Source organism: Pithys albifrons, chromosome 2, assembly GCF_047495875.1.
Source record: "Pithys albifrons albifrons isolate INPA30051 chromosome 2, PitAlb_v1, whole genome shotgun sequence".
Taxonomy (NCBI): domain Eukaryota; kingdom Metazoa; phylum Chordata; class Aves; order Passeriformes; family Thamnophilidae; genus Pithys; species Pithys albifrons.
In genome coordinates this window covers 65,323,592-65,337,540 of record NC_092459.1, presented here as the reverse complement: position 1 = coordinate 65,337,540, position 13,949 = coordinate 65,323,592, and the positions used below count along the sequence as shown (strand labels likewise).

At 39.3% G+C, this 13,949-nt stretch overlaps 1 protein-coding gene across 1 annotated transcript; it reads left to right on the top strand.

Annotated features, from left to right (window-relative positions):
* The first annotated feature begins 328 nt into the window (after positions 1-328).
* IYD (iodotyrosine deiodinase) lies at positions 329-13,064 on the top strand. Its single transcript, XM_071549330.1, has 5 exons — positions 329-628; positions 7,184-7,378; positions 9,364-9,523; positions 10,719-10,875; positions 12,480-13,064. Exons 1-5 carry the CDS (start codon positions 448-450, stop codon positions 12,660-12,662), a joined length of 876 nt encoding a protein of 291 aa, XP_071405431.1. The 5' UTR covers positions 329-447; the 3' UTR covers positions 12,663-13,064.
* The last annotated feature ends 885 nt before the right edge of the window (positions 13,065-13,949 follow it).

The following is a 13,949-nucleotide window of genomic DNA, read 5'->3' as shown; positions in this document are numbered from 1 at the left end:
TTTCCACTTGGATCTTCTCATAATCACTGTTACAAGAAAGATTTATTGGGATGACCATAACAATAAAAGTAGGAGGGGAGAAGTCTTTAGCCTTAGTCTAGAGTTTGAAAGTTGATTTTTTTAAAAATTTATTTTGCTCTGGACAGCATTTATATGTTTGTATATGATCAATGCCTCTGTGAGCTTTTTATAAACTGTTTCTCCCCAGAAAATATATAAACCTGGGTCTGGAGTTTTTTAACAGTATGAGCTGTTTATTAACAGCAGAAGCACTTTGCAGATAAGATTGTGGGGGAGGTGACTGAAAAGTAGAAGCACGATATGGTTTAGGACTGAACCTTGGATCCACCCCCTTTTGCTTACTGCCTTTCTGCTCTTTCCGCTTCAGCCCCTCCTTTTCATGAGAAACTACTGAACTTGGAAGAAAGGCTCCCCATTTCCATAATCATGGCACTTTTTTCTTCCCTCACCCCAGTCTTTATAGCCATTATATGTGTCTTGATTGGGGTAATACTAAAGAAAACTAATGGAGAGAAGGAAAAACAAGACATTAAAAGCAAGGTTACATCTCGCCCGTGGGTGGATGAAGATTTAAAAGATGGCACTGACCATCCATTAGAGGAAGAAGGTAAGAAAAATCTTATTCATATGAACACTTTTGTTGTTTAAATGTTCTCTGCTGACATGAATAATGGAGATGTAATCTGGACTTCTCCACAATGACAGCACTGTGTAATGCTACACTGCTGCTGTGTCCTGAACTTGTTGGCTCCCAGGAAGGAGGCAGTCCTCATGTCATGTAGCTGTTGGTGTAAATCTCTACTTCCCACAGGTCCGGATCAGAGTGCAAAGAGTAAACACATATTCAAAGACCCCTGTTTCTTCCTCTAAACAGCAGATCTCAGACCTGTGAGGGACTCTATAGGCAATGTAAGGAAAGAAAGGAGATCCTACTGAAGTCCCCCCAGCCTCTTCCTAGGTCTTATTAGTGTAAGCAAACGGAAGACCTGAGCAGACAGTTTCTATCTGCAAAATGGTTTTGTAGACATCTCATCCCACTTTATAACCCTGTGCTACATATTTTGTCTCAGCACCTCTAAAAAGTTGGGAATGGGCTTAAGTACTTAACTTGTGTCCTCTGAGAATGTCCATGAGAGCTTTAGCTGGATTAGCATCAGAATCATTTGGGGGCTAAGTTGATTAAATATTTAAGAGCAAAATATGGTGATGGTGCTAATCGGTTCACTTAACTGCATATTTGAACGCATACAGAATACCTCTTGTTTTTAGTAGTTTGTGATGCCCAGCTTGGACAAAAGTTTAAACACATTATGTGCCCTTCCTTCTTCTTGGTTCCTGACAATCCTCCATAAACTTCCTTTATTTCCTTGTGAGATAAAAATCCACATAGTTCTATTCCTATGAAGTTTTTTAAGTTGTAGTTAATACAGTGCCTAACCCCCCGCCCCCCCCCCCCCCCCCCAAGCTGGCTTCAAAAGGCTCTTTGTTCATTGTGAGGATTTTTGCTTTTGTTTTGTTTTGTCCCATAATGGCACATTCCCTGACTCCACTTCTTGAAACCTAATTCTTCTGCACATATACTTATTTCTAAGAGCCACTATTTCTCTTTTCTCAGTGTTCAGTGTACTTTGAATTAGTGTTGTTTTGTCAGTTTCCAGAAATAGTGGATACCTGGAACATTTTAAACCATGTTGCCTAATTCCCAAATTCATAAAACTTCTTTAAAAATTAGTTTACGTGTTGTATCCTCCTTTGTTGAATACAAAATAGATTCTGCATGAAATTATCCCATATTTCCTTTGCCACTAATGTCTTGCTAGTTCAGTTAAATTGCTGCAAATTAAAATTCCTGTGGGTAGTTCAAATGATAATCTATGAATCATCATCTTGGACTATACTTGTTTCTATCAGTTTAGATCTTCTAAATAAACAAACCTATTAGCTCTTAACAAGGAGCCTCACTGCTACATCCCTATATATAAAATATCATTCTTTTATAGGCTAGTAGCTTACCATTTTATTCATGTGCTAAATTCAAAATTGTACTAGCTTAAAATTTCTTGCAAAAAAAATTTTGACAGACATATTGGTGCCGTTGCTAAAAGATTTATTTGTTTTGAAATGAAACCTTTCTCAGTTTACCATGTCATCCAATATGAAATTAGTTTTTCTTGCTATTTCACTGTTAATAATAATTAATCATCTTTCCCTTAATGGTGTGTGATTCCAACCATGTCTTTTACCTCTAGAAAAATTAAAATAATTTCATTATGCTTAGGGAAGTTTTTCTTCAGTTAGGGAAAGTCCAGTGTGAGATGAGCAGCAATGAGAAATAAAAGAGGTGGTAAGGATCTTTTCCTAGGGCTATAAGTAGGGATCAAAATGTATTTACCTTGTTGTCAATGTTAAAATTCTCACTTACAGCACTAGATACTTAAATGGAAACATGGATATAAACAGTTTTATAATAGTAAAGAATATGTTATGTAATGTGCAAATTCTATTACTTTGTTAATGTATCTTACTTTATCAGACAAGCTCATTTCTACTTAAATGTCTCGAGCTGGCTTGTATTTAAAGATAAAGTTCCTCTGAAAAGAATTTGAGTTGGGTGAAAGGGAACATTCCTCAGCCCTTGTCTAAAGCTAGAATCTAGAGCGGCCCCAGGTGAACAAGCTCAATTTTCAACAAATCCCAGAACAAGATGGGATAGCTGAAGACTAAGTAATTTGATTTGTGTCTATGACCAAAGCAAGGTCTATTTGCTAAGCATGTGAAGCACTTTGTAAGAAAAGCACTGACCTTACCTGTGGACATCTTGAACCTCCACTGAAGTAGCACCATCAGGGATTTTTCCCCTGAGAAGGACATACCTTTGAGCAGCAGAGCATTTAGTGTAATTAGCTGAACTGCTTGGGCAGACTGAGTAGGATCACTTTTTGGCAATGAAGTGCAGAAGGGTGAAGACCAAGTGCTCCTGAGCTTGTCTATGTTCTGCTTTCTGTAGCTGAAGAGGTGGGTGGTTCTTGAAGAAGCCAGAAACCCATTTCTTTTGAAACTTGCAAAGTGCTCTGTCTATTTGTTTAATGCTTTAACTGGCAGCACTTCAGATTTGTTTGCACACCTATCTGTTCTGTAACTTTTCCCTTCATTTATAAGATCCAGATGAGAGATTGTTGTGCTGTGGACTGGCAAGAATGGTCTGTATACGTGTATATCTGGCTGTGTCTTGCATTAGGCCGTGTGTGATTAGTAGTTAGATATAAGTGAAAAAGTTGTTTCTTCAGCCTTGCTTTGAATGATGAGTCACAAGGGCTTTCTTACAGTAGCGGGCATCATGTCCCAAAGTGGTGGCACTTTGTCTTCCACTGCTTCAGAATTACACAATTATATCTGGACTATTGCAAAAACATCTTCAGTCTTTTGCCCAGGGAGCTTAATGTATATTGATTCCTTTCTTGATCATATGTTCAGAACCACACAAGTGACGGATAAGGTAAATAAAGACCTGCTTTACAGTGGTGTGGAAGATGAGGTTGAATTATATTTGTATCCTCGTTATTCTACAGATCAGTTGCTGAGATTAATAGGAAAGGCATTTTTTACTATTGTTGGTGATACACTCTACTTAAGGACTACAAATTAATGTACAAAGTCCCAAATGTTCCATTTATTCTGAAAATGCACTGCTCATTGCTTGTCATACTGCTTATAATAGACTTCTCCCACTTAGAAACATTTCTCCTCTCCCCAGTTTCAAAGACTTCCCATATCTTGATAATACTACTGACTTGAATGAGGCAGTAGCAATTTAATTTCCGATTTCAATGACAGTTTATGCTTTGCGTCATTTAGGAACACAGGACTCAGATGGACGTGATGCATTACTGTGTTTATCTCCTGCTGCTGCAGACACATCCAGCCTTTGTCATTAGCTGAATGAACGTGAAAACGGACCTTTTATGACCCTGTTTCTTTAAGCTTGCTGGAAGGCTGGTGCAGAACTCCATGCTGTAGGTTTAAAACCTCTTCTACCTGCCTGCCCACCCAAACTTATTTAGCACTGCTGCATACCTATTTTTCCTGTTTCATCCTCTTGATAGTTTAAAGGATACCTTTCCAGCCCTGGTATACACCCTCCTGTGGTTTATAGATAGCAATCAGATCACCTCTCAGCTTTCCATTTACTAGATAAAACAGCAAGTTTTCTCTTTATAAAACCCCCACTCCATTTCTCTGAAGATCTTAAGAAACGTTCTCTAACTATATTCCAATTTGAGGTAGTTTTCACAATATTTTGATAATGGCTTCTTTCTTCCAGGATCTGCCTCTCCCACTTATCACTTCTTTTGCTTGAGATCCATGACCAACTCTTGGCGTTTCCAGGATCAGCCTGATAAGGACTATTGATAACCCACTAGTAAGGCAATCCATCTCTTTTAGTCCTCTATTAGCCACACACTCAGTTCAGGATTGGATTCACTACTGGGATTCCTGTAGTGGTAGATTTTGTAGCAGGCTGCTATTAATCAAGTGAAAACCCACAGGATCAGTTACTCAGCATTTTATGTCCAAAGATCTGTAAGCTTTCTTTACATATATATAATTGTTTTCCTATGCATCATCTTTACACTGGAGAAGAGATCTGAAAATGAATTTTAGGCTTAGGAAGCAATTCCTTAGAGAAGAAACTGAAAGAGCTTGTTTGAAAAACAAACACATTCATCTAGACTGAGGTTTCACAAGGATCAGTCTCAGGACCATTTGTTAATGCTATCTAGGGGTCTTTTCATAAAACCAAGGAGGGCACATGGAAGACTTCTTAATAACATACAACTGGAAGCCAACAACACAGAGAACTGTCAGTGTAGGTAAAATAAGTGGCCAACAGGAATAAAATGATGTCATTGTTCTCAGTGTGAGTTTTTGTTTTTAGAAACTCATGGTAAGAATTTTTGCAATGAAATGAGGCAAAATTTATTACATGGTTTGTAGGCTTATTATAACCTCCCATATGAACTGTTGGGATGAACTTAGTCATAATCCTAAAATGTATCTAGAAAAATTTCTGATATAGTTAGAGAAATAGTACTTCTAAAAGGAGATTTCTTTAAAATGAGATTCATGTTATGCCTGAGCCAAAATAATTTCAGATCTTCTTAAAAGGCAGGAAGCCTGATGACTACTGTAAATGTACAATGGAATTGATGGCAATCTTGAGAATGTGGCTAACAAGGTAATAGACTTACTAGCAGGATGTCTGTTGTTCATCATATGATGGAATACACAGAGATGCAAACAAGACACTTGTAGTAGTATTGTTTAATGTGACCATACAAACAGGAGTATGTCTAAACAACAATTAAAGATATTGAGAGCATGCACTGAACAGATGGTGCTGATAATGATTTTGGCTTAGCATATGGATAATGTTAACTGCTAAGAATGAATGGGAGACACATGGTGGAAGAGAATAAATAATAGATGAATTTATTAAAAAAAAATTGCCAGGAGTGTTTTGGATTTGTGTGTCAGTTCCCTTGCTTCTGGGTTGTTCTTCTGCCTCTACCAGTATTCCCATTTTGAGTGTATCAAACTTTTTCATTCTCACTAGTTGTCTCACCTTTGTCCCATGTTCAAAATCTTTGAGAATACAATTCTTTTTTCACCTTAATACTAAGTTGAACCTTTGTGAACAAACGGAAGTTTCATTTCTTTTCTTCTCTTCCACTTACATGGGAAAAAAAACCCCACACCACAAAACAGACACACATTCATCACTACATATAAACCACAAAGGGAACATTAGGAAGATGCACATTTTTTCCCTCTTCAGTTTGAGAGTGCAAGATGGTCATAAAAATAATTTTTACAGCAGGTCACTGCTTTCCATTAACCTGGAGCCAGATCCTTGCAGACTGTGACCAAGAGTGCTTAACAGAGGCATGAAATGCTAAACAAAACAAATTCTCTGCACATGCAAAATGAAATGTGTATTGGTTGGGGACCAGATTAATTCTCCTTAGATTCACCGTATGAAAATGTATTTATTTCACCTTCTTGCACATACTGAGCCACATTTGTGAATATTTTGCTGCTGTTTATAAAATGAACAAAAAATCAGTCTGGTCTCTTAGGCAACTGAGTACTACTAAAACACAGAAATAATTGCTATTAGAATTTGCACTGGAGATTGCTATGATTCTGGAATAATAACCTAATGGCGATTGAAAAAGAACTGGAATATTTTTCCTGACTCAGCTCTCTGTAGCAGATTGCTCAATACTATTGACTAGTCAAAATGCAGCATTTAAATGTCTTTAACTTCCACATCATAGTTGCAAATATTGCTGTCCCTGCTGATTGTAGGAAAATAGGGGAGAAAGAGATCTCAGAGACAACAGAAGATTCATTTTGCGATATAAAAAAATGCAAAGAGACAGATTCCAGTGAAATGGGGAACCATTTTGAGTTCTTAAAGAAAAGAAACACAATATTCTACACTTGATATGTTGTTATTCTAAGTATAGGTGCCTGTCATCCATTTTGTCTTATGCTGAAAGTGTCAGTAAACTGAAGAGCTTAACTACAGAGTCACATTTCTGCAGAGCCAAGACTTGAAATACTTCTGCTATGAAATATGAATAGAAATACTTCTGCTATGAAATATGAATATTGAAAAACTTGACATTCAGCTTTCCAGAGGAGATTTTCTACATATTGGAAGTTAAGCTCTCTCTTTAACTTCAGTAATATCATTGGTTATTTTTCTTATTAGAGTGTTTGAGAAGGAACACACCTTCATATTTACTTGCTGAGAAACCCTGGCCACTTTTTCACCACTGTCTCAGCTTGTAACCCATTTCTACAGGCAGGCTTTCAGGCTGAAATGGAGAAAGCAATGACTTCTTTGTGGATCACACTTGCTACAGCCAGACAGGAACCTCGTGCCTCTCGGTATTTAAACAAGGTGTTTATTTAGTAGCTGGAGCTAGGGATCAATGAGTTGTGTCAACTGGGACCTCAGACTTTGCCTTGCCCGTGGTGTAGAAGTGCAGTATATGCCAATGCTAGACAAAGTGCATTCCAGTGGTGAATGCCAAGGATATCAACAGCATTCTCCAGAAAAAAATAATACCTAACCACTTGTATTTTCTTGCAGGGGATGATGAAGAGTGGCAAGGACTTGATGAAAATGTTCCCCATGTCCCCTTCATTGCAGAGCGCTACTCTGACGCTGAAATGATTAAAAGGTCACAGACATTTTACGAGCTTCTAAATAAGAGGCGATCTGTCAGGTTTCTTAGTGATGAGCCAGTCCCCAGGGAAGTTATCGATAATGTCATCAGAACAGCAGGTATGGTACTGAGTGGTTCAAGGTCTGGGGGGGGAAAAAAAAAAACAACCAAAAAAAGATCACCATTGCTGTTCAGCTGTGTGACTGTGAAAAGGTGGTGTGGAAAAGCCAAGGGAATTGGCATTTTGCTTTTGGTTTTACTAGAATCACCTGTAGCCAGAATGAATTAGTACCCACTGATTGATCAGAAATTACCCAATTTAAACAACTATATGTCAGGGAATGGTTCAGGGTATTCCCAATTCCTTAGTACTTCCAGTTCATCCATAAGGGAAGAAGAGTATTTCAACAGCATGAAACAAAGCACCTCATTTTCAAGCTTTAAAAGATGTTATTTAAAATAAAATTTCTGTATGATTTAGTCAGACATCTTTCAAATAGAGATATTAAAATGTTTTCTCTCAGAAATGTCAAACTATTTGTACTTCACGTGCTCTAAAATGCAATTTTCTTGTGTGGGTTTTGTTTCTTGGGTTCCCCCCAAAAACAAATTGATGAAATCGTCCTAGCCAAGCAAAATATTTCAGTTGATGTAAATAGTTGAGGCTTATTAGTGGAAAAGGATTTCAGTCTAGAACAAAAAACCTTTTCCAGTACTTCTAACATCAGTCCAGACCCCTGCTGCATATGACTGGAGTGGTATGTCGAGGACCCTGGTCAAAGCTATTTGACTGAATGTCAGAAATTGATCATTTTTGTCATTGTTGCTGAGAATTAATGCATTTGAAATCATTACTGTCACGTCCTGGCCTAATCTCATCTCTGCTTTAGTAACATTGACTTCAGCCAGGAGTGGTTTTGACCCTCATTATTTCTCTTAGTCTGTGAACCAGCTGCTGCTACTACAGAAAATATTCCAAGCTGCCTTAGACAACAGCTCAGTAGCCTTAGCAGGATTAATAAAATAAAGATTCTTACCATTTGAGATACGTTGTTTTCCCTTTAAAAATGGTAAGCAGCTTTGTTACTGCACTGTAATGAGTCTCTGTCTTCCTCTAATTAACTAGGAGTCATTAAAACACTGAGCATGTTTTGGCAAGAGCAGCAAAGCGAACAAGCCTGGCGTGCAGATGAAGTACTTAGTAACCCTGAAAGCTTTGGGCTGTGTGGAGAAAAAGAAAACAAAGCAAAGCATAAATGTCGTCAGTTTTTACTCAAACCTGAGGAGAGGCAATGTTCACAATACTAAAATTTTAATCTAAAATTAGTCCTTAGATAAGCAACTATTGCATGTGTTCAAGATCTTCAAATACTTTTAAATGTGTATGAGGGACCAGAGAGATCTAAGCAGTCTTCTTAACCCATATATCTGTGAACCAGTGCAGGTAACTGTATTTTTCAGCTTCTGACTTTTAACCTCTATGTAGTTAAAATACTCTCCAGTGTTGCTGGTGGGTGAGCAAGCGCAGATTTAATATGTGCACACCTACATACACCAGCTGTCTTTGGGACAACAAGCTCAAACCTGTATGCTATATGGCAGAGGTCTCTGTTGTACAGCTCCTTATCTTTGTCAGTCAGTGACAGTTTCCTGTGGGTGGTCGCATAACCTCGTTTCCCTGAAAGCCATTAGCTTTGCCCTTTAGCTAAAATCACGTCTCAGAGTTGGCTGCCTATTCAGACAGTGCACTGCTTTTGGTATAATGCTTTGAAATAATGTTACTATGTGTATATATTGCACCATGTAACTGCATCATCGTAAGAACCACAAAGGAGTATTTACAAATCCTTAACTTTCCTTTCCTGTAAGACAGCTGTATGAAACGACTAACCTCTGACCTTGAATGGAACTTCACATTCTTTGAGCAAGAAATGAACAGGATTGTCTGCCAGAACTTGTCTCAGTCCTTTGCTTCCAGTCTCATCCACTTGCTTTCCCATTGCTCTGTTGGTCAGTCTGAAAGCTCACAAGCAATAGCTAATACCTACCTCTCACTGCACACCCTCCTTCCCGGGTTTTCATCTTTTCCTGTTTTTGTATGAAGGAACTTCACCTAGTGGAGCACACACTGAGCCCTGGACCTTTGTGGTAGTGCAAGATCCATATTTAAAACGTAAGATTCGTGAAATTGTAGAAGAAGAAGAGGAAATCAACTACAAAAAAAGGATGGGAGACAGATGGGTTAATGACCTGAAAAGATTGAGGTATGAAAAGTCAATTAGCTAAGGGGTTTGAAAGGAACTGTGTTTTAGTCTAGGAAAGACTTACATCATTTTCCACTTTTTCCTCCCTCTCACTTTTAATAAATTTCTAAGATTCATGCTTGGAAAGAAAAACTTATAAATATGTGTAGAATTGTGCTTTGGTGGCTGGTTCATAGAATTGCTTCCAGTAAAAGGGATTATATGCTCTCCATCTTGAAAGTTTTCCAAACATTTGGTTCCATCATTAATTTTTCCTATGTAACCTCTGTTGCTGAAACTCTTATCTCAGATTTTTCCTGTTGTTTGCCAAACAGTGAGGCTCCCAAAGTCATTGGAAGCTTTGCTACTCATTGAGGTACCCCTAAGGCTTGTCCTTATCCAAGTGCTGAATTATGCAATATTTATTTGTTCCAAATGCCCTCCAAAGTCTGACTGACTTGCTTAACTTCACTCAAAGGGAAGATGTCTACTGAGTCTTGGCTTGATAAATGAAGCCTATACCCAAAGCTTTGCAGTGTTGATTTGCCCTGCCTGTTATTATTTTTCTTGTGCTAAGGTGCAATGAAAATTCGCTATGCAAACAACTAAACTCCAGTATTTTTTATATTTTGGGTGAGAATAGTACACATTTCCATATCTAAATCTTACATGATAATTATATATGTTGTCATTTAAAAATCTGGGAGCCAAATGAATTCTAACAGGGGTGAAATACACGGAAACAAATACCATTTATTTTTGCCATGAGAATATATTTAGGTTAAGACCTTAGACCAAGAAGTTTTGAACTGTTTTGCCAGTAGTTTTCCCTGCAATCACAAAAAAGGAGGCATTGCTGGTAACAAGCAATCTGCAAAATTTCAGGAATTAAATAATCTCACGTGCAAATGCCCATGAGGCCAGTTCATAGATAAGAGGTCAAGAACTACCTCTTATTTGTATGCAATTCCAGTCTTCCGAGCAAGCGCCTCAACTCCTCATCCAAATCTGTTAACACTGAGAACTCTATTCAAGCTTTTTTTTTTAAATGTTTCTATTTAAGCTGATAATACTTAATCCTTTGCAGTAAATGTTATAAGCTTTAGTCTACTGCTATAATTGGCATGTACCTTTAGTGCCCCTTTTCAGACAGTAAATGTGGATTGCAGGAAAGTGGAAAGGTTGAAAAGTAAATGTCTTAAACATTCTTTTGCAGAACAAACTGGATCAAAGAGTACTTGGACACTGCTCCATATCTGATCCTCATTTTCAAGCAGGTGTATGGGAGGCTTCCAAATGGCAAAAAGAAGACCCACTACTACAATGAAATCAGTGTTTCTATTGCCTGTGGTATCCTGCTTGCTGCACTGCAGGTATGTTGGCAGAACTGACATATTGAGAGTCAATTTATTAGTTTGGATTACATACCAAGACTGTTCTGCCCAAATGAGAGTGGAACCCAGTTTAGATTTTAACATTATCAGTCCTCTGGATTACTCCAATTCCTAGCAATATGTCTTAGTTTTGAGTTCTAAAGTTATTCCACACAAGTCTACATCTGAGAAGGTAATTCCTATCCTCAGTACTGGTTAGGAGAAGAAGAAAAATGTAATGTAGCTTTGATATGCCTCTCTTCTCTCGGCACAGAGTTCAGCCCCTGTCATTTCTACCTTATGCTAATAGGGCTGACAGGCTCTGCAGGCTACCCAAGCATGGCTGTGCAGTGCCACACTGGTCTCTTTTTTTCAGTAATCCCTAAGAAATAGCTTGACATCAAAATCACTTTTAGTACACAATGCTGGAAAAAATAAAAAACCAGGGACATATTCCACAGAACAGGCTGTACTATTTCAATCAGTCTTTTCAAGGCATTTCTAAAAGTGAACTGATTTCTAAAGCTCAGCATGTTTGACACCACCAGTTAGATATTCTCAGTGGTTTCTCAGTACTCAGTTCTGCTTTTTGTATCTGATGTACTCACACAAGTGTTTAAATAGCAAAGTTTTTCTCATAGTTACCTTGGCCTGTCAGTAGGATAACAGCAAGGTGCCTCCTCTTATATGAGGCCAATTTCCTATCAGGCACTGCCATTTCTCCTCCATTCCATTTCGATGACACTTCCTTTTGTGCATTGTTGCTCCTCAGGCACCATTCAGCACCACCACTATTAGTTCTCCTCTTGAGATTGTAGAGATTACTTAACATGAGAGGTCCATTGCCTGAGCACCTCTCTAGCTGACTTTGAGATATAAAAGCCTCCCAAGATGCTTGCATTACATATAAAAAGAGATTGAAATCCATGTGCGCAGCTCTGAAGAATGAACTCATCAGTGGTCCTACCTGGGATAATGTTAGCTCTTTACTCTTTGTCAGATTGTTTCAGTTTTTCTTGAGACAAGGACTGATATATAGACTTACTTTGGGGTTCTGATATAAGTCAGAACAATGGCCACTGTAAGAGACAACAATAAAGTCCTGTGACAACTTTTGAGTCAGTGCCTGTGCCCCCTTTCCCTGTGGGGTACAGCTCTTGAGCAGGAGCAAATGTTCACAAAGGTTTAAGGCATCTACTTGTCAGCTGTATGAGGGCAAGATGAGTTAGAAGAGAAGTTTGAAGGTCATCTAGTCCACCTCTATGAGATGATATCCTAGTAATATCTCCACAATTGCCTCTCAGCTTCACTGTGACCATGGATCCCACTCTACATGGTGCACTGCAGGCAGGCTCTGGCTGTACAGCATGCAGCCATAGCAGGTAGAATGTGTCATTGCTGTAGAGGAGAAATGCTGGAATTCTCCACAAGCAAAGCAAGCATCTTTTATGGTACCATCGAGGCTCTTAGTAAATCAGATGTTCTAAAGACTGCTGGAGGATCTAATGAAGCAGCATTTCTGGGCTAGTTGATCAGAGAATACAGGCCTGGTGGGAACAACTGCAACAAATACTCTCACTCTGTTGCTGTCTGTCTTGCTGCAGAATGCAGGTCTTTACACGGTGACCTCTACACCCCTCAACTGTGGCCCCCAGCTCCGGGTGCTACTCCAGCGCCCAGCAAATGAGAAGCTACTCTTGTTGCTCCCTGTCGGCTATCCCAAGAAAGATGCTACTGTGCCTGCACTGACCAGAAAGCCACTGGAAGACATCATGGTGGTCATGTGAGCCTAGTGCCAGGAGGAGGAGTCCATCCCTGCTGCTAGCTAGGGAGCAGCAGCCTGCTGAAGTCGTCATTGCTATTTCTGTTCATTGTCCCCCTATGTCACTGTTGCTCTGGCAGTTTACACCTGTATCTCTTTTAGTGCTACCAACAGCAGTGAGCAGTCAAGCGCTGTGCCTTTGAGAGGTGCTGTTACCCTTGAGACCAGGCAGTTGTTCCAGCGGACATGTACAACAGCATTTAAACAACCTTCATCACTTGATTTTTCTTGTGCATTGTGGGGACAAATCTTTCCTTGAACTGGAATATATATTCTCCTTATACTTTTGTGATTGCCATTACACAGTTATTTTAACATAAGAACTTTAATGAAGGTTCTATTAAAAGATATAAAGAGGTCAAACTCAGCTGTCTTATCTTGGTCAGTGTGTGCTGTTTAAATGCCCCTTTCCCTTCACTATGCTGCTCTGAGTGTCTTAGGTTGGGGAAAATGTAGTAGGAATAAGGCATCCAAGTAATTTCCTCATTACCATTTATTTATACATGTTCCAGGCACAGTCTGATCCTACGGTAGCTATTAATCATGCTGCCTGCATTTGCTGCGCCCGCTGGAAGCAGCCCAGAGGGAACTACTATTCTGGTTATCCTGTTTATAACTACAATTATACCAATTTAACACCCTGAAATTTAAACTGCTTTACAGACCCTGGCACGCGAGACATGCTTCCAAATTAGGGAGAGTTAGGGATATTGCTTCCCACAAAAGCAATGCTCCTTACTAGAAGCGAGATGTGGCCTGGAAGTGCAGGTGCTGCTGATCCCTGTGCGGGCAGAGCCCCCTCGTGGGGCCGCGGGTCCTGCGGGCTCTGTGAGCAGCGCGACGTGGAAACGCTGGGAGAGAGACGTCCTTCCTGCAGGTCTCTGCCCTGTGAAACTCTTTTCTACCCCGACCTCTATTGCATCCAACTTCAGGCAAATTCAGCCCAGTTGGCTTCAGCCGTCCTTGGGGTTGCTCGAGTTAACTCACTGCTCCTTGTCTGGAGTCTAACCTGGTCCAGAGGAAGGTGTCCCTGCCCACAGCAGGGGTATTGGAACTGGAGGATTTTTTAGGTTCCTTCCAACCCAAACTATTCTATGATTCTATAATTCTGTAAGCTAATCCCATTTACTATTACCTGTTGCCAGCTGAGCAAGAGAAGGGGATAGATAAAATTAAAAAAATAAAATAAAATGGAAATTCTGTGCCTACACACTTGAAAGGACTAAAAGCTAGGGAGGGAGAAAAGGATGAG

Bases quoted from the DNA above. Each gene is read 5' to 3' on its own strand.
- IYD (XM_071549330.1), top strand. From the start codon at position 448: ATGGCACTTTTTTCTTCCCTCACCCCAGTCTTTATAGCCATTATATGT. The intron at 629-7,183 runs GTAAGAAAAATC...ATTTTCTTGCAG, and splicing joins CCATCCATTAGAGGAAGAAG to GGGATGATGAAGAGTGGCAA. The intron at 10,876-12,479 runs GTATGTTGGCAG...GTCTTGCTGCAG, and splicing joins TCCTGCTTGCTGCACTGCAG to AATGCAGGTCTTTACACGGT.